Consider the following 24,671-nt stretch of genomic DNA (forward strand, 5'->3'; position numbering starts at 1 on the left):
ACTCCTGTGACAAAAGGCCTTTGAGCTTAAATGACACGCTAAGGCAAGGGTGCCCAAGTCCACTCATCGAGATCCCCTATGCAGCCTGTTTTGCATCTCTCACTCGGCCAACACAACTGATTTAAATGCACAGTTCATCAGTAAGCTTTGCAGAAGCCCAAGAACAATCCTGATCATTTGAATCAGGCGTGCTGGAGGAGGGAGACATTTCAAACAGGCTGGATATGGGGCTCACGATGAACAGAGTTGGACACCCCCTTTGCGCTAAGGGGTACATCATTGAAATGCTAGATCTTAACAAAACATGGATGCATAGCGGGTATACAGGATCCCAGTGACAAAATTCAATTAATCCAAGAGACTCAACCTGACATGACACCAAACAAAGCTGATATGACACCAAACAATACAGACAGAGATTTAAATGTTTGTTTATTATTAATATTGGTACAAAGAAGTCATAGTCATTGTTATTATCAATCCTATATCTGTGTACCATATTTCCTCAAATAGTGGCCTTAGGGGTTTATTATTTACCCAAAAGTACAGTACCAGGTGCTGCGAATGGTTCGGGCATGACAAAGCGATGCCTGTTAATTGGTGCAATCCAACGAGGGAATAACTCTTCCCTACTCATTGACATTCATTTTGTTGATTGTATTTTCCCATACATCTTTATTTATGTAGCGTTTTTCACAACAGCTGCAGCTGTGAATTGTTTATATCGAACACACGTATCTTTGGTAGTTTTGAAAATAAAGCAATGTTTTTAACCACCTTAATGTTTAACTTTCACAGAGGATGTCCATAGTCAAGAGTCAGAGTGTTTGTCTTCAGTGGCGAGTTACACACCGCACTGCTGCCAAAATGCCACACTATTTAGACAAATATTGGTATGGCGCCTTTACATATGTGGTGGAGCCGTAGCACATAAAACATACTGTCCCACTTGTTAGAAATGTGGCTACAGTAAGGTGTCGTATTTTCCGCACTATCGGGCACACCTAAAGCATTCAATTTTCTCAAAAGCCGACAGTGCACCTTATAATCCGATGCGTCTTATATATGGATCAATATTCAGATTTCTTGGATGTACTATTTTCAATGATCTGTAAAGCACTTTGTTACAGCTGCAGCGGTTGTGAAAGCGCTACATAAATGAAGCTGAATTTAGTGCATTGTATTGTATTCTCTTTAGCATAGCTCCATCTAGTGGCTGCATTATGTAACCTCAGCCACTATTGTAGCTTCTATGCTATGCGCCTTATAATGTGGTGCTCCCTATATATATATATATATATATATATATATATATATATATACATATAAAGTCTTAAAATAAAATAGGCCATTCATTGAAGGTGCGTCTGATACCCCGAAGCGCCTTATAGTGCGGAAAATACGGTTCTTATGGTATCACCTCGTATTTTTTTCCAGAAAAGGAAAAAAAGAGACATGAAGCACAGTGTTTGTGTTCAAGAAGATTATGCTTATGCCTGGTGAATTGAAACGGTGGTCACTATTTGAGGATATACGGTAAACTACACAAGACCACGGGTAGTTTAAAAAACAAACAAACAAACAAAAAACTTAAAGGGTACCTGTGATTGTCAGATGACAAAATGTGAATGTGGTTTATCAAGAAAAATTGCACCCAAAGGCATTTTGATAACACTGGTTGTATTAAAGCAAGCTTATTATAGCTTGCGGGACCTATTTGTCGGAGAGGCCATGGCAGTTAACGAATGCAGACATACTTGCTCCTTCTTGGTCTGCAGGAAGCGGAGCTGTGACGTAGCGTCGTTGAAAGGCAAATCTGGATCGATATTGGCTGCCGTTGGCAGTACCTGCTCGCACAGGATTCTGGTCTAAAAGCTATCATGGCGGAATTCAAAGCACATGGATGTCTCAATAATAAGCGAAAAAACAATGCGGTAGCGATACACACAAATTGGTGGTGACACGAACTGAGTAGCGTATTGGTGGTTAAATTACTGTAACTATTTTAAACTAACGGTTGATGCTGTGTTGCCGATAACATGCATGTGTACTCTAAATGTGTTCCAAAAAGTGAATTTGAGCCTTTGGCAAGCGTTTTATACAACATATGGTGTATATAAAGTATTGTCAAAATTCATTTATTTCACCCTCATGATAAAAATGGATGTTACTTTGTTTTGGATTATAATGTGTTTTTCAGGGAAATTAACATTAGTAATGCATTCGTATGGATCCAGGATTCGGTGGTTAAATGATTAACGAACAGCGATCACGGATTTGAGGTACGAGTCCAGCCTCAAAGTACTACAAAGTATATGACAAAAACAACAGCAACAATCTAGCGTATCACTCAATAACTACTGGCAAGGGGAGGCCCGGTCGACGATGTGACATCAGATCCATTCCTACTATGGCGCCTTGCATTAAAATTAACCAGAGTGATTGCGGTCGTGCCGTTTTGGCAAATATAAGACTAGACAAAAAGATGGGAACAGCAGATATTTATTAAACTTTACAATGGTGCGTTGCTTCCCCATCAATTCCTCAAAATGAGCGGTCGGAGGTACCCTTTAAGTTACTACTTGGTTGCTTCCATCAGACATCAATCTACCTTGATGATGAAAGAGACGTGTTACTCCATGTTTGGCGGTATGATTTACATGTTCTGTAATTATACAGAATGTTGCAAAAGTTTCTTTTTTTTTTTTTACTTTCATAACATGGGCATCATTTTTTATACACCAATTACATTTCAATAAATATTTTGACATGATAAAATGCACACATAAAAAATTCAGAATGCATGAATACACAACCAGTGACGTGTAAATGGAATGTTTTTATTCTTTGGTCATGCATGAAGACTCATGCAGTTGCTACACTTGACCAACATGTGTAAAAAAAAAAAAAGGTTGAGTATTACAATATAGCTGCCTTGTGGATTCTCATCACAGAAACAATGACAAAGATTTTGATGAATGTCTCAGTACACCAGAACTATTGGCTGATTTCAATAAATATGTCTTTCTTTCGCAATGTGAATAAAAGTCGGTTGGAGAGGCAATACGATGTCAAACAAAAATGTGTTTGAGTCCAACAGAAGGTCCGAGAAGATGTAAAACAATGTTGGATTAAATTCCAGTTCTAATCAGTCTGTTTGGAAATAGCGTGTTAAGAAACAGAAAAGGTAATAGTCTTGTTCCACGAAGGAGAGGGGGGGGGGGGGATGTCTTCTCGAGTGGGAGGATGAGAAATGAGGAATGCTACAAGTGATGTGAGAGAGTAGGCGGAGGGACGGAGAAGAGAAAGAGAGATGGCCAGGTGATTGGGTTCTGTCTCCGCAGGTCACACTCACGCCTGTGTGGGACTTCCACAGAGTCCAGACGGCCCCTCAGCTGCGTTTGGAGTAGAAGTCGAGCAGGGGGCCGCGCGGGAGGCGGGTGACAAACTGAAGGGGATAGGGGAAGCAGGGGAGAGAGATGAGAGGGAGGAGTTTTGATGGCCATTGAACTTGCAAAAATGCTAAATTGGCAGTGTTTGAAATTTAGATAAAAACATGGCAAGTGTTTGTTTGAATTTTAAACTGCAGATCCTCGTATTCCAAACATGGAATTGTTAGCACATGCATTTTAACATGCATTTTTGTTTTGTTTGTTTTTTTCATAAATTAATAAAAAGACATTCTCACTTCGACTTTCTTTCAGGTACTCTTTTACGTGCCTTACATAATTACATTACACACTACATTGCATAATTTCATGTAATTCTCCTGCTCATTACGGATATTTAGTTGTAATGGTTTCTTCAAGTGCAGACATTATGAGAGCAGTGAAACGGGAGCTACACCAGAAAGTATACTCCATCCATCCAAAATGCAATATTGGTGTGATGTTTCTAATCAGATTATGTAAGACACAATTGACGATTACCTTTGATTCTATTTAGGATCTAGTTCACGATTTTGATGGTGGCTAAAGGGTAAAAAAATCGATCGCAGCTGTCAATGCTTCTCTCTTCAGGAACAAGTAAGGCTCGAAGAAAGCAGCAGTGAAGTGTAAAAGCAGCGTGGAAAGAGAAGGGTGCAAAGCAAAACTGTCATAAAAGCAGAAAAGGCATGATGAAGAGAGGAGGGAAGTAAACTGTGTGTTGTGTGAGAACGTGCAAATCCTCCGGGGGAGAGGTTCATTTCCCATTGTCATGCGTCACGTCTGTCAGCATGCGATGTGGACATGTCAGGAAAATCTGATGCATGTCCGATGAAGCATGTCGGCAGAAACCCAAAGATGCCTCATCCACATCAGACTTGACTGAGTGACAACAAACAAATGCAGCCCCTATTCAACCAGTCCAACCACCATTCTTCATCAGATCATGCGTGTGCTGCATCTTGCATGCCATCGCCATGAATAGGTCTTAACATGCGCACGCAGACCGTTACTATCAAACCATCAACCAAGAAAGCAACCTGAGGGACCCTCATCAAATACTTTGCCATTTAAACCAATTTGGTCACAGGGAACAGTGATGAAAAATAAATAAATAAAAACAGCGTCCAATTTGCACATGGATAATAGCACACACTCTTGTGATGCTTTCCAAACACACACACCATTCTTGATAGCTGTCAAACTATGAGTAGATGTCGGATATCTGATGATACGATGCATGCATGTGTACGCACATTTTCTGTATTTGAACCACTGTGTGTGTGTTTCTCCTTTTCAATTTGTGTCATACAATGATGTGTCGTTTGATGCGTGACACCTACCCCATCTGCACCGGGCTGACCATTGACACCCAGAGTACGTAATGGTGAGTGGGTGGACAGACGCTTGTCCCATTCACTGGGCCTGGAGTCTGGCACAGCTTCCATGAAGTTCCTCTTCAGCTCGCTGACACTGGCGTGATGCCTGAGCAGGTCCTCATGAGGCTTATCAAACTCCTACAAAGGGAAGGAAGTAAAGGGAAAGATTGATGAATATGGAATATGACAGCAGGCTAGAAAAAAGGACGGGTGTGGAGAAAATTAATCAGGGATTATCATCAGCTTTGGTAAATGTTTGATTAAATTTGACTAAGCAAAAGCAAAGTTAGTGATTCAATTTCGACAAACCGTAAATGAGACGCATTTTAAATATTCTGGATTGTGCGTTTCACATGACTGATCAATGGATTGAGACTCATTGCATAATGCAAAGTTACGTGACTTGATCAAATGATGTTCCAACCTGTGCCGTGATTTGTCAAACAGAGTTGACTGTAAAGCTTTAAATCAGACTGATATAGTGCCTTGCATGATGCTTGCAAAAATCTGGCAAACATGCTGCCAATCAGTGAAAGTGAAAACTGCAGCCAGGTCGATGAAGGTCAGCCTTCACAAAAAACAACAACTTTGAACAAAGCAGCAATAACCCTGAACATGTAGCATCAAGTGGATCGCTATGGATGTGCAATCACACATAATGTAGCCAAAGCTTTCGTAAGGAACTGCCATTAATCATTAACTGTGGTGCATAGAGCAACTTAATGTTAAGTGTCCCTAGATGTAAATCCTTAGAATATGCACAGGGAATAATTACAGCCTACTTTGTTTTCATCTCTAATCGCTAATAACGAATGCTAAATTAGAATTCCATTAGTAGATGAATTTTAGTTGCAGAACTGCACAGACTGTCAATGCATGCGTTTTAAGCAAATTAGCAAATGAGATGGCAAAAGCATGGCGAGAGAAAGGGCATAAGCATAACAGGAGGATCCTGATGGTCTATTGAAATATCACATATGTGAAAATCTCAGCCCAGGTGAGCAAAGTCACAAGCATACACCACACCTGCACGTTCTATTTGTAGGTTCCTCCTTGATTAATAAGACAAGCGTGTGTGTGTAATGACGCTAGACCAGGGGTGTCAAACATACGGCCCGCGGGCCGGAACCGGCCCCCGAGGGGGTTCGATCAGGCCCGCGGGATAATTTAAAAATGAAAAAAAAGCATAAAAGACACAAAATGAATATTTTTATTAAGATGCAATTCATGTATTAACCGCTAGTCATTGTTTTCTCTTTCGTTTGTAAAGTGTAGGTGGGGGTTACATTTAGATTTCATATGCACATGTGTAAATGGTTTAAAAAAATCCTTTCTTTATAAATCTTGTTTAATCTTAAAATGCATGACTATATTTTTAAATACTAATTGTTCAAGTTTTGTGCCTTTGTACAATCAGTGGGATCAGTTGCACTGCATATATGTGAATGATAAAATTAAATTGCACATTTGTCGAAGGAAATCTAAGGTGTTTTATGAAATGTTAGGTAAATGAAATGTAGGTACATTTCAACATTTTCCTCATGTACTTGTGCGTCGCTATATCAAAACAAAGGAAAGACATATTTTGGTTATTTATAGCAGAGTATGGTATAATTTTAATGGTCTGGCCCACTTGACATCGACCGAGGCCGTATGCGGCCCACAATATGAAATGAGTTTGACACCCCTGCGCTAGACTGTATCACCGGTTGATACAGTCAACCTATCCCCGTTTAATCTGACCGTACACTGTACTACGAGAAACAGCACTTCAACTATTACATTTGTCGGTACAAAAAAAAAAAAAAAAAAAAAAAAACCCGCATGAAACAGGCACAATAACAAGAAAGTGATCATTGTGATGACAGCAAAGCATGCTGGATAACATCTCCTATTCCCTAACACGGCACACTATCGTTTTTCTTCAATAACGCGATGTGAAGCGCGATCATGACACACAAACACAACCTACAAATCCCATAACGCAGTGCAACAGCTGCGATGTTGAACATTAGGCACCCGCAATCTTAATGTTATCTTAATGATGGAGGCCTTTTTTATGTACATCGCTTTCTTTCAGATCTGTGTTTTTTTCCCAAGGTTCTGTTCAAAACATTTTGTTCTAGTCAGTTCAATAAATATTTACCCTGTTCAGACGTCAACCGAAAGTGTGCTTTAGGTTTTGAACCGCCGTGCATTTGAGATAAAAAAAATAAATAAATGTGATTTTGCTTGCTGCCCCTCACTCGAAGGATCGTTTTATGGACTGTTAAGTATAATCAGTGCAAGAATCAAGAAGAGCAGCCTTCTTGGCAGAGGCCTTCAGCGTTCAGTAGCAAACTCCTGGAACAAGTGGATTAGAATTGGCATAAATACACATTTCTTTAATCTGTAATCTAAATAGCCTATCAGACATGATGAATTCTGATGTGAGTCCAAAATCAAGCCTTCATGCAAGCGTGATATGAAACAGCAGCCAGGGCGCCAAAGAGCAAGAAAATAAAGCGAGAGACGTGGCATCTCCAGTGGGGATACAAACCTCCAACATTAAAAGGCTATGCCTCATATAAATTGAGTCACCCTCAATTTTCTTAGCCCTTTTCTGTGAAAAATGAACAGAACAAAAAGGGAGGAGTCAGGGTGTCAGTTTCCTATGAAGGTAGCTACACGTCAGACAAGCGTGCTATGACGTTCACTCGAGTGTTAATTGAAAACAAAGGAGCTGCAAAGAGTCGACATGCAAAACGGTTTGAGGCTATTCATCAAGTCCCTACAGGATTACGTCCTCTAGTCTGATGTTAACGAAAGAAACAAGCATTTGTGGTGACACGAGTGGAAATACAGAATGGATTATCATGACCAATCCTAAATGCACAGAAGATCCATGCAAATGCATTCCAGGGATTGCAACGTCATGCGATGAGGATAATAATGTCGTCAAAGGCAAACGTGTGTACAATCTTGAGGCACGAATACAAATACGTGTACACGGTCCATATGGCTTGCAAATTATGTTTTATTCATTCTTGCATGTTCTATCCAATAAACTGCAGATGCCCCGAACATCGTATGGCCGAGCTACATGTTTGCATACTGTATGAGAAGAAGATGGAATTGTTTTGGACGCAGCAAATTGTCCGCAGAAATGGAGAAGCGACACACACGTCTAAGAATCTGACCTTTCTCAACTGCACCACCTCTCTGCTCGTCACCTCAGACTGCGAGGAGAGAGGGAGACATGTTAGCATACCTACCACTTGTTGTCTTGAATGGAAACATGTCTCTGAGGCTGGAGTCTGACACTAACCTGAATGTCCCCATTGATGGAAAGTGTCAGTGAGGAGTCAATTCTTTGGTCAGTCCATACTGCTGACTACAGCAGCAAGAGACATAGTTCAGAGAACAATCCCTGATTGGTCATTTCGCATTTTATTTCTCATTCATGGAAATATTTGAATGGTAATCACTATTTTTGAGCAATCTTATGACAAATTTCATGAGGCAGCAGTTTTTCTAAGAGGGACTTAAAATATACTTGTGAAGCAGTAAACACTTGAAAGCACAAAGGTAAAAATTGAAGGACTACCTTGTCCTCAGTTCTTGATGGCTCAACAACTTCTAAAGTGACCTCAAGTTTCCCTTCCTCTTTGATTCCTGTCCTGATGGGAGTGGAGGTCTGTGGTTGCTCCCACGGTGCCATTGGAATTCCAGCCTCTGCCAAAGCGGCTTGGGAGAAGACTGGAGCGCTGACAGGACGGGTGCTTCTCTGTGTGATCACCACTGGACACAAGAGAAAGCGGAACAGAGCTCAATGGAAATTAATGTTGGGAAAAACAGATTACCGGTATCTAAAAAAAAAAAAAGACACACACACACAAACTCCACACTTACATTGCTGTTGCCTCGATATCTTTCCGCGAGTTTCTAGGGAAAAGAGCACATACTGTGGGATACTTTACCTTGAACTCTCCTTCATTGATAACTTCAGCAAAGCACACACAAAATACCACCAAGTGGAAAGAATGAGAAGTTGCAGTAGAGTTCTTGTGAGGAAGCGAGGAGCTACGAGGCTCAATGTGACTGAGAAAGTGTAATTAGGAGGTGATATGACATCCTTAAGCGATGGTCAGCCATCATCCATCTTGATTTGATGTTAATAAGCAGGGGTCAAGAAGCCAAACCAAGTGCGAGTCGCACATCAATAAAAGGCAGAATACCTGGCTTTCTGGGGGCAAAGTCGAGTAGAACAAACCAATCGTCATGGACATGAGTATGTTTGAGGAGACGTCTTTCTTCCTGGATCTGTTTTTCAAACTGGGGTCTCTCAGAAAGAGAAATCCTTGTTTTGGTCTCAGAGCTTATCACTCTCGGAACTTCTGCCGGGAATCTGAGGCGCTCAGGGATGGCGGCTAATGTCACAGAATATCATTAAAATACATTAAGGCACAAACATTTACGATGAACTAGAGCAACCACAAGCTCTGGTTGAAAAGCCAAATAGCTCCGTAAACTGACCCAGTAATGTGACAAATGTTTGCATGAAGGAACGAGTCCTTTCCAATATACCTTTTTTCCTAGGAACCACATCTAGAAGAGTAAACCAATCATCCACCATCTTTGTCCGCGTTTGAAATGGTTGCTGATGCAACATCTCTTGCGTCCACATTTGCTCTACTGCAGTAATTCTCTGCAGTGACTTTTGCTCTATGACTGACCAAGCTTTGGGTGCAGCTACATCAGGATACCTTTGGACAGGTTCAGCCACTATTGTAGAATTTAAAAAAAAACAACAACAACAAAAAAACGTCAAATCAAGCTTAGTCACAAAAGGTGATTCGTTTTAACTTCTACGTATAGAAAAAAAAAACCTGTGCTGAAATATAAATCAAACTCTGCTTTGTGCGTTGTTAAAACAGACATACCTGGTACTTTTACTGCATCTAAAATCACAAACCAGTCATCATCCACTTGTCGTGGTTGTGGTTTAATTTCAACTAACTTCACTGGCAGCCTCACTTCTTCTCTGCTGGATTTTTGTGTTGTTGCTCTAACTGCGGTGTCATCCACGAGATGCTCAACCACAGCAGCTGAAAATGTGTACATAACGCAGATATGAAATGAAACTTGCAGTCGTTGCACTGTGTAACTGATTCTTTCTCGTTAACGTGTAGGGTTTAAAAAGTGTTCATGAGGATACATTTAAAGATGGATACCTGATGGTACAGGAGCTGTCTTTTCTAGGATTGTTTGTTTTTCGAACACTTCAAACCAATCGTCCTCTCCTTCTCTCCCTGATGTTGGTACAAGTGGCCTGAATTCTGTAATTCGTGTCTCAACAAGCCTGGTGTTGTCACCAGTTACCATCATCTCCCATTTTCGAGTCCCAGTGGTGAACGCCTCAGCCTCAAAGGGCTTCCTCACAACTGGAGTTACTTCAACAGGGGCGTCTGGCACAAGCAGACAAAGCCAAAAGGAAAGGAGTGTTTCTATCGGCCAATCAAAGGCAAATGTGCTCTGTTGTCGGTGAGCGCAAACACAAACGAGATACCTGCTAGTCGTATAAACGCCTCATCACGAACGGCATCAAATGCCACAAACCAGTCATCATCTTTCTCTGGCTGTGGTTGGGATGGGCGCGCTCTCATTTGGTCCAAACCAACCGGTAGCGGTGTCGGCTCTATGCCTTTCGCTTCAATCACAGGCCCAGTATCTGGATAGATCTTAGCTGCTATTAGTAGGGAAAGTATTTAAGAAAATTTCATTCCTTTGTTGCACTGGCATGTGAGAAAACCACAAAAGATAAAACGTAAGATGGATGTGGGTACCTGGGGGCACAAAGGCCCTTTCTCGGGGAACAACATCCAGCAGCAGAAACCAGTCATCATCTCTGTTTAAGACCGTCGGGAATATTTTCAGCTCTGTGTTTTGAGAAGCCTCTTGTTTTCGCGCCATCTCTTCTACTACAACCTCCACTCTTTCTTCAACCAGAGTAGAAATGCCTTTTTCAGCATAAGTCTGAGCGTACCCGGCCTGGGTCACTTGACCAAAGCAAGGATGTGAAGAAAGATATTCAATCAGCGAAGGTTGCATGAAGTAAGCAAGGGAATGTGGGATGTCAGCAATACCTGGAGGTACAAACTGGAGCTCTCTGGTGGGAACGTCCAGCAGTAAAAACCAATCGTCGTCTATTTCTCTGAAACTTTGTGACAGCATTGTGACTTCATTTTGGCTCAGGTCCTCTTTTATTTCTGTCTCTTTAATTAATACATCCTCGGGCTCGTCCCTCATTTCAACTATCACGTCAGTCAAAGAGGCATCTTCTTCAGCAGACACATCAACAGCAGCTACAAGATACAAACCTGTAGAGCCTACATGTTGGAGAAGGGCTTTTAGATTAAAAATGGCAGCAAAGCTCAAAGCAACAGTTTGTTGTTGTGAAGTTGTGAAGCAATGCAGGGGACCGTAGCAATACCTGGAGCTACATAAGCCGTTTCTTTGGAAACAACATCCAGCAACACAAACCAGTCATCATCTCGTTCTTTCACCGGCTGTTGTTGGCTTTCTTGAAGATATGTTGGTGCCTCTTTCCTCATCTCTGTCTCTTCAAGTTTCACCTCTCTAAACTCCTCATGCTTTTCAACCAGACAGACCAAACTTTCTGCCTCCATCTGGCCTGCTTTCTTCAAGGTCACTGATATGAGCAAAATATGCGAGCATGAGAACAAGGCACAAGAAAGCTCAAGTGTTTTGCAAAGCGGCACAAGGGAAAGTAGCAGTACCTGGTTTGACAAATCTGGGAACACAATCCAGCAACACAAACCAGTCATCTTCTCTTTCTAGAAAGGTCTGTGGCGGTGGAATGTCTTCTACTGGTCGTTCTTCTAGTTGGACCCTTTTATCCTCAACTGCTGTAACCCCCGATTTTGAGGTGAAAAACTCCCCCTCATCCAACGCACCATGCTTCACTGATGTAACTGAACAAGGTGAAGAAAAATGACATACTTGGACTTAAGTGATAAACAACTTGCACCAAAGCCCAAAAAGAGGCAAAGCTTGTTGACATTTGCAGGAAGCCGTTGCAAATTTTGTTTACAAGTGCAAACCAGTTGAAAATCCGTCAAATCTAAATTTAGAAAGCATCAGCAATGTGTTTTATGGTTAGCGCTACAATCTACAAGTAGAACAAATAGACAAGTAGACAAGTAGAACAAAGCTCGATTTCAAATACTCAATGATGTACCTGAAGGTTTGATAACAGGTGCGTATGGTAGACGGTCAAAAAGCAGGGACCACGTATCCATGTCGTTGTCTGGTGAAGATCCACTTTCAACCTCAGTAACTTCCCTCTCAGCTCCCTCCTCCAATATTTCTGTCTTCAACCCAATCTCACCATTTTGGGAAGTCTTTTCTGAGATTATCTTTAGAAGCCTATCTTCCATAGCATCAAGCCTCTGTGGGCTCTGATCCACAAAAGTAACTCTCTTCTTAGTGCTCACCACCGTCTGATAAGCCACCTGAGAAGAGGTATCCACCTCATCTTTCCATTCTTCTTCTATCTGACGTAGCTTCTCTCTCAGACTATAATCAAATAAATGTTCATCTTTTTCTTTTTGAGCATCGTCTTCCTCGGGCAAAAGGCCCTTTAGAAACACCTCTTTTATTTGCTCCTCTAACTCATCGTGCTCCTCACCCTCATTCGTGTTACTCACAATCCTCACAGAATTTTTCAGCACCATCCGAGTTATGGCTTTACTTTCCTTCTGTACTTCCTCTTCCTCTAGTTTGGCAACTTCTTGTTCCCCTAATTCCTCTTCAATCACTTCTTGGATCCTACCTGACATTTCTTCTACTTCTTGTAGCCTCTCTTCTAAATCTCTAACTTTCTTCAGCTTCCTCTCCAACTCCTCCATCTCTTCTAGCTTCTCCACCATCATCACCATCTCCTCTAGCCTCTCATTGACCTCCTCGTCTGTCAATTCTTGCCCTTTGACACACTCTGTCTCCTCATCCTTCACCTGGAGCTGGGCTGCATGGAAGAGAAGCAGGAACGGAACACGAAACGAGATGCAAAAATAGGTGTTATGTCTCATTGACCATAGAAAATGTCTGCTTGCAAAACATACCATCACACAGTGACTCACGCTGAGGTTTATCGACATGCTTATACAAGGACAAGCTGGAGCTTCGATCAAAGTAGAGGAACCAATCACGGTGTCGTTCCTGTGCTGGTTGCAATAGCCTGTCAATAAAGCTCATGTTTGCCAAGCTGATGTTAGCTGACAATTTGAGAAGAAAAGTAAGACAGACCAAATAAGGAAAAATACAGAATGACAAAAGTGTTCAATAAATGTACACTGAGCACACCTGTGAAGGCAAATATGTTCCTGAAGCTAGCAGGCATTACAAATGCTCATACCTGGCCCTTTTACAAACTCAAAAGATGGGGAAAAGGGAAAAGGAGGATCTCGTTCAACCAGGGTAGCCCAGTCGTCTTCTTTTCTCGTCTGTAGCTCTGCATCATACGAAAGCTCCCACCACGGCCGACTGCCTGCCTGAGTATTCCAGGACTGAATAATTGTCTGTTCAGACTCACCTCTGGCTGTGAAGACATGATGGAATGATGCCATTATGTGATGACGCTTTCTGGTGTTTCAAGTTACATGAAAAGCATTTGAGCAAGGTTTCGGTGAGCCCAGTAAGCAGCGGTTAGTGAGAAAGCTCAACGTAAGTGTTTTGAACGTGGCCATTAAGCAGAAATGCTGTCCCCAAAAATGGCAACGCTGTTTCAAGAAGTCATTGAAGCAGGGATGGTTGCACAAAGGGGATCCAAGTTAAGACAATGTGCACAAAGCTGCTGACCACATTGCATGAGATCAAGCTGCGACTTCTGAGCAAGACGAAAAACCAATGTCAAGCCTGGATCAGTCGGCGTATTTTGCAGCGTCCAAAGATATGCTGGGATCATGCCAGGGGGAGGACAAAGAGGGTGGCTGAACAGTTCACAGAACTGACACTGTCACCCATATTTGAATGGTCTTATTTGGTCAGAGGATTAATCATGATGGCAAAGGAAGGATCCATTGGTACATTAAATGAAAACATATTGCTATTAGTAAGCGAAATGAACCTTGCCAGGTGCAATGCTCCACACAATTCTGGGTACCTGGAAATTCAAGGAAAGGGTGGGGCTTTTCAGAAACAAGCAATGATGACCAGTCATCAACCTCACACCTGGTTGATGCTGTGAGGCTCTGGAGAGTCTTCTCTCCAGCTGTTGGGCCGAAAGAACAGTATCTTTCTGCATTCATGGTTTAATGAAGAAATCTTTGTGCAGCACAAAGGTTGGGCTCTCAAACCTACCTCCATCTAAATTACGGGAGAGGCGTTTGCTTGCAGAGCGTGTGAAGCGAGGGGCAGGGCGGTCGATCATGGAGCTGGCTTGACGGGTCTGTGCCTGGGTGCGCCCGCTGTACCTGAACTTGGAGCCCAGGACGAGGAAGCGACGTGACGAGGGAGGCTCAGTTGTTGATACCCTGAGGAACAGAAACATTTCTTCAATTTGCGTTGACCATCGAAGCAGCAAGCCTACAGTTGCACGACTGTCGATGGTTTCGAATTCCAAAATTGGCAGTGTTGCGTAACTTGGTAAGCAAGAACTTTGACACTTAGATGGTTCATTCTAAGGTCGGGACGAGTGCAATGTCGCTGGTCAAAAGGACAGAGAGCCAATTTCACGGATTAGGCTGCAGTGAGCCAATTATGCAGAGGACGGGCATGTGTTGGCAAGAAGGGGCATGACATTCAAACTGGTCAAGCTCAACCTGTTCATACCTGAAGAAGGTGTGATGTTCAACGCAAACTTTCCACAACTTCTTCGAGGCTTTGTAGTTTGGTAGTCTGAAGCCGATTGTGCTTTCATACTGCTCTTGCTATGTGAGAAGAAAACAAAACAATTGAGGCAGAGTCAAAAGGGGTCACAATGGGTTGATCACATTAGTCTGCCACGCAGCATGAAGCATGACATTTACCCCGGAGCAAGGTCGCATGAGTACAGTCTAACTCCTGTGCGGGCAGACAGGCTATTATATTCAATTTCTGTAATTTAAAATATGAAGAGTATACTTAATTAGGGCTCAATTAAAACATTCAGAAAGCGAAAAAAGTAATTAATCCATCAGGATCACAAAATATAATGCAGAGTCCCCAAAAAAAAGAGCTGTTTTTTGTTTTTTTTTTAAACTGATTTGGTTTATGAAGAAGACACATGATACACAATTCAACAGTGGAACGGATGGAAAATGTGTACTGTCATTGACCTCAGATGGACGGATCTTAATGAAGAAGCTGCTGCGCTTGTAAGAGATCTTGAGAACTTTTGGCCAAGGGAACCGGTTGATTCTCAACTTGTCCTTATAAACCATCAGGCCACCAGAGCAAACTCCAAGTGTAATGTCAACACCATCAAGATCCTGCAAAAGCACAAACAAACGGGTCACAATGAGCTGGCCATTGCAAAGTTCTGCGTTTTTAAATTCCGTCCACTAGGGGGCAGACTTTCGAACACGATGAGGTTCAAAAGCATGTTTACTGAGAGACACCTGACATCAATTTCATCCATCCATCCATTTTCCGATCCGCTTATCCTCACACGGGTCACGGAGGGTGCTGGAGCCTATCCCAAATGTCTTTGGGCAGTAGGTGGGGGACCACCCTGAACCAGTTGCCAGCCAATCACAGGGCACACAGAGACGGACAACCATCCACGCACACACTCACACCTAGGGACAATTTAGTGTTCAATCAGCCTGCCATGCATGGTTTTTGGAATGTCGGAGGAAACTGGAGTACCCAGAGAAAACCCACGCAGGCCTGGGGAGAACATGCAAACTCCACACAGGGAGAACGGAGCTGGAATTGAACCCGGTACCTCTGCACTGTGAGGTCGACACGTGAATCACTGGACCACCGGGCCGTCGACATCAATTTGATTTTGTAAATAAAATCTGGATGTTACTGATGTGAATCACAAGCTGTCGCATCATCATGGAAGATATCTTTAAAATACAAAGGGGCTCGAGGCATTAAAATGTGAGAACCTTTATAGACTTGTAGGTAATTCAAAGGCAAACCACACCCGAGGCCGAACTTGAAATAATATACAGTATCTCTTGTCAAAATTATACAAATTTAAAGTAGAATTATGCTGCCCAAAAAAGTGTGAAAACAAAGAAAATTTGTGCTTTTCGCCATGTTGGAATGATAGCATCTCGGCGTCTTTTTTGGGAAACAAGTTTGCTTGTGTTTGGAAGTAAGGTTCTGTGTGGTTGTGAGATTCTCAGCATGGGCTTCAGATGTTCATCAGTGCTGTGAGTGCAAGGGGATGTTTTGGTAATTGTCATGACAGAGAAGAGCTACTCACAAAAATATGTGCGTACAAAGATACAATGTTTATGCGGCAGAATGATTGCAAGTAGACTGTCGTTTGTAAGGACAGCTTTTGTGCTGCACTATAGGAGTTGTAGTTTGAGTGTGTTATCAGCGTTTCCTACAGTATCACGCCATTAAAAGATACTTGCGGAAACGTAGCAGTGGGGGGGGGGGGGGGGGGGTCTGTTAGAATGATCATGTTTGGTTGTGTTATCATGGGCCATGATTTTTCATAGACATGGTGTAACAGTGGCGGCGTGTTGTTTTCAGACATTTACACCACGGTTAAATTACTGGTGCTTTTGGTGGCCACGAATATGACACACTAGTTTGTGTAATTAATGATACTCTGGTCTCCTTCAACCTACAAGCATACTTCTGTCTCATAATAAGAAGTTCTCATCAGTAGTGACTAAGATCAAGCTTGTTGCGAGAGCGTGGACCAAATTCCACGCTATTTATCAAATGTTTCCACAGACTGGATTTAATTATGGAATGCGATAGATGTGACCCATATGCTGGGAAATAGGATAATAGGTAATTGTTGGAACCAGATATCACCTTGGCTTGGTGAATGTCCACACCATACATTGCAAGTTTCTTGGCATTTTCCAAGAACAGCATGTCGGCTTGGGCTGGAGTCATTGACCTTCCACATTAAAAAAAAAAAAAAAAAAAAGAGAAGATGGGTTCTGAATCAAATATTAAAAACGGGGTTGACATTCTTCAAGTGGTAATACATTGTGGAGGCTTACCTATATGTCCGATGTAACTCCATCACCTTTGCCTCCAGCTCTTTACTTTGTCCAGGAGCAAGACTGAGATCTTTCACATAGTCAGCTCCATGGACTTCTGGGTCATATTCACCAAGCTCTGACTGTGCTGTGTAAGAGCCCAGCAGGGAGAGGGTGACAAAGGAACATGGAAGAACCCCAGTCATGATATCCTTTCTCAGCTGGAGACACAGATAGTACCTGGAAAAGAGAAGAGCTTAGAATGTATAATAGAGGTGATGTTTTGGTCATTGTCATGACAGATGGGTGGGTGGGTGTGGGGGGGATACACAGTTATTCATTACCAGAATTTATATGCACTCTCCTAAGTACGATGCTAGAGTCTAGAGGCCATCTCACAAAAGCATAAACACCAAAGTGAAATTCACCTTGTGAGGTCTTCAGTAAGCTGTGCCGGGTCAGGAGGATAGAACTTAATGTTGAAAGTAAACTCGTAGACAGCACCTGGCACCTGTTTTCGGATTTCCTTGGCAGGTTCCAGCCATGTCTGATGGAGGAAAATGTAACAGTCAAGAACATTTTATGATCCAAATAAATTACTGTCAGATAAAACTCCACTAAGTAAGCTTGAAGTGGCTTCACCGGGGTGTCTCAGTCACATGTTCAGGTTGCCCTCATGGTGGCACCTGTAATATTTGACATTGATAGTGACCAACTTCTCTGATCACAACCACCTTCTAAGTGTGCGCGGTACATGTCAGTGGCGACGTGCTTTGCATTAGTAAAAGAAAAAAAAGTTTGGAAAAAATCAATCGTATTGACAAGGACAGTAAATGAACTGATAAAATCAATTAGCTAATCCATGCAAACGAATATTGAGTTTAAAGCTGACCTTGCTGGTTGGTGTTTCCCAGTGAGCAAGGCCGAAGTAATCTTTCTCCAGCAGGTTGAGGTTCTCACAAACTTTTGTGATGAGCTCCTGTCCTTTCGCATGTTTCTAAATGACAAGACGCAATAATCAGAAAGATCAAATCAAACATTTGTGAACGTCCCGTCATTTGTTGCGATGACTTACGTCCAGCTGACACTCATACTGAGTGTCATCCAGCAGAGTGACTTTGCACTGGATTGTTTTCAGTCGTTTGGAGCCTTTGGCATCGTCACCCTTCTTCTCGGTCTTCTTTTCTTTCGCAGGTTTTTCCTCGTTAGGCTCCTCATCTCCCTTTGCTTCCATCTGCTCTGCTTCGGCTTCTGCCTCTTTTTTCTGTGCACCCGCCTCCTCTTCCGCTACTTTGGGCCCCTCCTTGATTGCAGCTTCTTCCTTGGGCTCCTCTGAAGCTGGCTGGAAGATGTCAGAAAGGGAGAAGAGATAAATGCACAGACAAGTTTGAAGATGTGAGCTCAGTAACATGAATGACCACAATCATGCTTCAGACAACCACTCATCTTGGCGGTTTTTCCTCTGACCTGCATCTCGGCGCTGCTGAGTGAGTGCTGATCAGGAGCTTGTTCGGTTTCTGGCTCCGTTTTAAGTTCGGGTTCTGGGGCAGCAATTGGTGCTTTCACCCGCGCCTCACTTGACCCCTTTTGCTCTTCCTGCGTTCCTTTTTTCACTTTTTGTTTTTTCTTCCCTTTGTCTTCTTCCGGTTTATCCTCTGCCTTCTTCTTCCCTTTCTCCTCTTCCTTCTTTTTGGGCTCTTTTGATTTGTCCTCGTCTTTCTTTTTTACCTGTTTTGATTTCTCCTCTTTCAATGTTTCCTCCTCTTTCTTTTTGGCCTCCTTCAATGTTTCCTCCGCTTTCTTTTTGGTCTCCTTCGATGTGTCCTCCTCTTTCTTTTTGGCCTCTTTCAATGTTTCCTCTTCTTTTTTCTTGTCCTCCTTCAACTTTTCCTCCTCTTTCTTTTTGGCCTCCTTCAGTTTTTCCTCCTCTTTCTTTTTTAATTTCTCCTCCTTCACCTTCTCCTCCTCCTCCTTCTTTTTAGCCTTCTCCTCCTCCTTCTTCTTTGCTTTTTCTGCCTCTTTTGCCTTCTCCTCCTCTCTCTTCTTCTCTTTCTCCTCCTCCTTCTTCTTTGCCTTTTCTTCTTCCACTGCTTTTTTCTTCGCTTTTTCCTCTTCCTTTTTCTTCACCCTTTCCTCTTTTTCTTTTTTCTTTGATAACCTTTTGTCAACTTTTTCCTCCTCTTTAGTCTCCTTTTCAGGCTCAGTTTCGGTGCATTTATCTTCTGTCCTTTTCTCCTCTTTTGTCTCGACTTTTTCTTCTTTTTTTTCTACAGTTTCCTCAACCTTTGCCTCTTCTTTTTGCTCCTCTTTCTTCTCCTCCGCTTTCGTCTTGTCCTGTTCCTCTTCCTTCTTCTCCTCTGCGGTTTTCACCGTCTCTGCATCCTTCTCCTCTGTTTTCTTCTTGGTGTCTTTCTTTTTCTTCTTACTACCCTTCTTCTCTATTTTATCCGGCTCAGTCTTTTTTTCCTCTTTTTGTTGTATCTCTTCACTTGGTTTTACCTCCTTCGATTCTGCCGTCTCTTCTGGGAGCGCATCCTTCTCTTCAGTTTTCACTTTCTCTTCTTTTTCTTCTTCCGCTTTACCAGCCTCTTCTTCTTTGTCCTCCTTGTCCTCCCTTGCTTTCTCTGCCTCAAAGCCCTCTCCTTCTGAGCACTGCGAGCGGCGTTTAAGGAAAGAGGAAAAGAGGCGAGAGAGGCCTTTGCCAGCAGAAGTTCTGGTGCGAGGCTTCAGCTGCTCCTCTTCAGGGGAGGAGGCTGCATCAGCAGAGGCAGGCTCAGCGGCCTGTCCCTGTGCCTTCTTGCTCGACTGTTCCCCCTCTGGCTCTGATGCTGTTGCCTCTGGACTCTGCTTGGTCTCAGGTTCAGGTTCAGCGGCGCTAGCCTTCTGCTTGCCTTCAGTGTCCGCCTCGCTTACGGCACTTGCCTCTGTTGTCATGGTAGCCACTGGAATGGAGAAGAAGAAGCCAGTCAGAAATGTAGACGGGTCACGGCGCTTTTCAGAATGTGACAGAGCACAACACTGCTGCACTTGAAACACAACAAACAAGATTAGGATCAATGAACTATAATCTTGTGTGTCGTAAACATACGTAATTCTGTTTGGTAAACATATGCAATAAATGGCAACAGGCTTGTGTATCCATCCAACATTGGTAGTAGCAAAGAAACCAAAACATTTTGCTTCAGTTAGTCTCAAAAATAATTAGAACACGCTTCTAATGTTTCCTAGCTAATAATAGTCCAAGAATAACACATTCCTGTTTTGCCTCTTCAGAACATTCATTCACTGAGTTACTATCAACAATTTAGCAATCCGCTGTTTTACGTTGTTTCTTTCCCCTTTCAGTGGCAGTTACCCAACTGTCAGCCACAGACTACATTTGCAATACACACTCATGCATGGACGTCCTGCCATGCATGCACACAAGCATAATTTGACAATAGCTGTTCTTGTTGGATAGTGTGTCCACTATCACAACCTCGCCTGTTACACACTCATTAAATCTTATGGGCACAAAGGAGGCATTCTACACTGTGTAGGTGCCTTTTAGCAGCGCTTGTATCATCCGTGTCAACACTGCGCACCAACCTATGTAGTTCTACCCTCTCGCAGACGAGAACAGCTTGATAACAGCAAAATACGCATTGCGAGCATTCAAATCCCCAATGCCAGTCAGGCTTGCTTTGCAAAAAGATTTTATGCCCTACTGAATAAATACTTTATCTAATTTCTTTGGTACAAAATACACAAAATTTGAAACTGTCACATCAAAGCCACAGTAACTTTCTCAAGACGTTGACTGTAGACAAGAGCAACTGTTTGGCTCATGACCTGTCCAGTTACGGTATTTAACATATAGAGAACACTGCAATATTTAAAAACAAAACCTCAAAATGGGCACATTGTAACTGTATACGTGACGGTTGCAGGAAAGCAGCCTTGTAGTTTAATGAACACGACTTTGTTGGGGTTGCGGAGAGGACAGATCTCACATATTTAGAAAGGTCTTACTTGCCGATTAAAGCCGTTGACTGGCTGAAATAAACTGCCAGCATTATGCAATCACGCAACCTCTACTGGCTGAGAAAACTTCCCTTACAGTAGCGATACAACTCGTCTGAACTACAGTGCGTTTTGCCTAATTGGTCACTAATGTTGCAGTGTTAATGTCCGCCATATAAGTTGAAGCCCCCCCCCACCCCCGCCATGAATGAACTAGGGGGAGGGGAGACGCTCGGCAGGCAGACAGAGGGGCAGGCCACTCGTCCCTAGGCACAGGGTCGCCCCAAAGGATACAAGCTTTGGCCCACTATACCATGGATGCACCTCCCATTGGAAATGTAGGAGAGAAGGGGGGAACCGCACACAGGCACACACAACACACACATACACACACTAAAATCCTCTTTAGCCCTCCCATTGTTTGTGTCCAGTGACCAATAACTACGCTGCACTCTATAACTAATCCTGACCACCCTTCCCCCCCAAGATACCCCCCATAGGCCTTTTCCCTAGGTCACCAAACATACACCATGTCACAAGCACACACACGCACGCACACACACACACACACACACACACACACACACACACACACACACACACACACACACACACACACACACACACACACACACACACACACACACACACACACGCACGCACGTAGCTATGCATCAGTGCTCACAGCTTCCACCGGGTCTTTTAATGCTCTGTCATCTCAATTCTGATTGTCAGGAAGCAGACATGCTCCTAATGGACCAGCTGAGCTTGTGCCTGCTGCCTCCTCCATTTTGAGGTGCCTATCTAACATCTTAGCTTTAGGCCAGCTGAGCAGGGGGGAGCCTCCACTTGACTGATGGAGATAACAGGAGTGACCTTGCTCGTTGAAGTGCAGGACTGTATCTTTTTTTTTTTTCATCATGGAGCCAATAAAATAAATGCCACTGCACTATAAATAAAGGATGCCCTCAATAATACATAATGAGTCTTTCTAATGAGGTAAATTATAGATGAAGTAGGCCACCCTCTAGCAAGAGCGAGTTGAATGAAATCCCCCTCCAGCACAGGTGTCAAACTCAAGGCCTGGGGGCCCAGATCCAGTCCACAACATAAATTTTGGGGCCCATAAAAGGAAATCATGTACGTCAACTTCATGTTATTTGCAAGCATTTTGGTTGTCAATCCCTCCGTATAAATCAATGGAAAAATAGTTGAACAATTACTGACTAGCTTCTGATTTCAAACCTAGTTATCCATCAATGTGTTCGGTATATATGAAAATATAAGGTGATCACCCATTTACATGGGTTTGCAGTCAGAACAGCTCTCAGAGGGACATCATAACTACGATGTGGCCCGTGACAAAAATGAGTTTGACATGCCTGCCCTAAAGAAATAGTGTGAAGGAAATGTGCTGTGTTGAATGAAACATCGTGCATAAATTAGTTTGTCTTTTTATTTCCTTGACCTCACTTGTAAAGTAGATTGGATGATTGCCATTTCATGTCAATTTATCTCACCCCCCACCCAAAAAAAAGAAATCCTTTTAAAATTCAGACTTATATATGAGTGATGCTTAACAGCTGTTCTGACATGGTGTGCAAATATGAGGTGAAGTGAGACAGAAGGGCTGAATGAGGAGGAGGAGGTATGGTATATAAATAGCTGTTTGTGCTGAGGATGCTTACACTCATTAGTTAGCCTTTACTGACGAGCTCACATCTATTTATGTTCACAGCATTCTGCAACACATGGCACGCATATGCACATGGACACAAATGTATCCACGCTTGCCCCAACATACATACAATTCGTGCAATTAGTATTCATGTTGCAAAACTATATACATGAATGGGAATGCTGATACAGGTTTGGAACGCATACATTACATTATTTTGTCAATTTAAAATAAGGAAAGCGTTTTACCTTGTCACCAGGAGTAGGCTTAAGTAATTAGCAGGAGTTTAGAGTTAAGCAGGCCCAAGTTATCGAGTGAGATTATCTCTACCTACCTGCCTTCAATGGCCATCTCACTGTCTCCATTAGCAATAGGAATCTTTTTATTTTTTCCGAGGGGGGGGGGGGGGGGCAATACCAATTATTTAGAAGTCAAGAATGCCAAAGACCGATATTTGGAGCCGAAATTCATTTTCAGTAAAATGAAAAATATTAACATAAAAAAGTTTATGAAATACATACTATCTCCAACTTGTTGAACAGCCTTTAAGTATATGTTGAACAACTTTTTAGATTTTGTTTTGTTTTTTAAATCTCAGACAAGTGGCATCTTTGTTTTAAAATTCTAATCACATGAAAAGATCATGGAGCTCACAGCATCCTCAGTGTGTCTTAAAAAGCTAAATCAAAACTGAAACAATAGATGCCCATTGATTTCTACTGTAAATAAAGTTTTTCTCCAGGAAATGAAATGTTTCACGTCTTTGTTCAAAAAATAAATAATAAAATGTAGAGACGACCCATCAAGCAGCAGCATCTCTTGAACAGTTAACTGAAAATTTAAATAAATAGTTCCCTGAAGTCAAAACTGTTTTAAATTGATCTTGTATCGGCCTTCATTAAAAGATGAAAAGATATATACATTTTTAAAAGGCAATGCCGAATTTGCCGAATATCTGCGCTGATAGTCTGTCTATCCCTCGTCTCTGTGAACTTGGATTCACTGCCAGTATGGCTTGTAGGCGTTCAATGGAGACGAGCTGGTGAAGAGACGGAGACAATTAGCTATGCTATGCTCATTCATGGTACTGTATTACAAGGGACTCCGCCCGTCCAGCTAAAAAACAAGATCAGGAGAGCTCAGCTAAAAGCCAGGAGATTTGCCCTCACATCACATAGTCGCTCCTAATATTATACTTGTTGGTAAACACAGATATAGTACACACGCGCTGACATACAGTACACGCCAACCCGTGCATTTTCGCGCTGGACCAAACGGTCACTTAATGAAAACAGACCTGCCTAACAACACTAGCAATATTTCCTAGTTGAGGTTTGACTGACTATAGCGACCATTAGTCGTTGTTTTTATCAATCCGCAAGTAAAAAGAGACAAAGAAACTAAACACGGTCTGCAGAGTAATTAATGTGTACAGACACAATTAAATGGATAATAAAACTGTGAAAGGGTACACTATTCCAAGGTCATTCTAAGACATTGATGTCTTTTTATGTTGGTTACACAGTTACAGAGGTTTATTCCATTGTTAACTTATTCAAAACCCAGTTCCCAATGAATCAATACACACAGATGGCAAGTGCTGCTGATAGTGTAACATGAACCAACGAATGAAGCAGCCTGATTGATTTTGTGTGGTCACCCTGTAAGTGTGTTTCCAACATCAGCTCAGCCAAAGCCTAGCTGCGAGAATGGTGTGCACTAGAGAACACAGAGAAAGAAGGCTTCCAAACATTCAACGTTTTGTCAAGATGTTTGCATTTATCGGGCCAACTAAATGGTATCACAAGAAACATACAATCCATCCTGTGCAACACATGATGCAGAGTACATCAATTTAGAATACATTGTTGAAAAATGGGTGGATTCCTCCGTCATTGACAAGCAAAGAACTGTGGCATGTGGAGTTAGTTTATTTAGCACTACAATGGTAGTCTAACTGCCCAAACGCATCATAACTCCCAAAAGAGGATTAATAGCAGCAAGCTCCGATGGGACCTCAATAACC

At 42.4% G+C, this 24,671-nt stretch overlaps 1 protein-coding gene across 9 annotated transcripts in view; it reads right to left on the reverse strand.

Moving 5' to 3' along the window:
* The window catches only part of LOC147203593 (uncharacterized), a 37,052-nt gene that overhangs the window by 6,694 nt on the left and 5,687 nt on the right, over positions 1-24,671 (reverse strand). For 5 of the 9 annotated variants that reach the window (XM_086113855.1, XM_086113854.1, XM_086113861.1 and 2 more), the window contains exons 2-29: positions 18,433-19,907; positions 18,041-18,307; positions 17,858-17,962; positions 17,394-17,512; positions 16,987-17,205; positions 16,793-16,880; positions 15,121-15,273; positions 14,636-14,733; positions 14,165-14,337; positions 13,968-14,075; positions 13,221-13,403; positions 12,928-13,080; positions 12,045-12,830; positions 11,584-11,778; positions 11,277-11,495; positions 10,930-11,172; positions 10,630-10,842; positions 10,353-10,532; positions 10,018-10,251; positions 9,727-9,891; positions 9,371-9,568; positions 9,022-9,213; positions 8,696-8,728; positions 8,391-8,584; positions 8,112-8,177; positions 7,984-8,022; positions 7,344-7,406; positions 4,769-4,942 (exon numbers count right to left, since the gene is read on the reverse strand). In XM_086113855.1, the coding sequence (XP_085969981.1) occupies positions 4,769-4,942; positions 7,344-7,406; positions 7,984-8,022; positions 8,112-8,177; positions 8,391-8,584; positions 8,696-8,728; positions 9,022-9,213; positions 9,371-9,568; positions 9,727-9,891; positions 10,018-10,251; positions 10,353-10,532; positions 10,630-10,842; positions 10,930-11,172; positions 11,277-11,495; positions 11,584-11,778; positions 12,045-12,830; positions 12,928-13,080; positions 13,221-13,403; positions 13,968-14,075; positions 14,165-14,337; positions 14,636-14,733; positions 15,121-15,273; positions 16,793-16,880; positions 16,987-17,205; positions 17,394-17,512; positions 17,858-17,962; positions 18,041-18,307; positions 18,433-19,899 (6,327 nt within the window). In that variant the 5' untranslated portion in view covers positions 19,900-19,907. Of the gene's footprint in view, positions 1-415; positions 3,449-4,768; positions 4,943-7,343; positions 7,407-7,983; positions 8,023-8,111; positions 8,178-8,390; positions 8,585-8,695; positions 8,729-9,021; positions 9,214-9,370; positions 9,569-9,726; positions 9,892-10,017; positions 10,252-10,352; positions 10,533-10,629; positions 10,843-10,929; positions 11,173-11,276; positions 11,496-11,583; positions 11,779-12,044; positions 12,831-12,927; positions 13,081-13,220; positions 13,404-13,967; positions 14,076-14,164; positions 14,338-14,635; positions 14,734-15,120; positions 15,274-16,792; positions 16,881-16,986; positions 17,206-17,393; positions 17,513-17,857; positions 17,963-18,040; positions 18,308-18,432; positions 19,908-24,671 lie in introns of those variants that run through there. The other 4 variants (XM_086113862.1, XM_086113856.1, XM_086113857.1 and 1 more) reach the window with 4 other exon arrangements.

Source organism: Hippocampus guttulatus, chromosome 6 (assembly GCF_054856545.1).
Source record: "Hippocampus guttulatus isolate MCC_2025c chromosome 6, RoL_Hgut_1.0, whole genome shotgun sequence".
NCBI lineage: Eukaryota > Metazoa > Chordata > Actinopteri > Syngnathiformes > Syngnathidae > Hippocampus > Hippocampus guttulatus.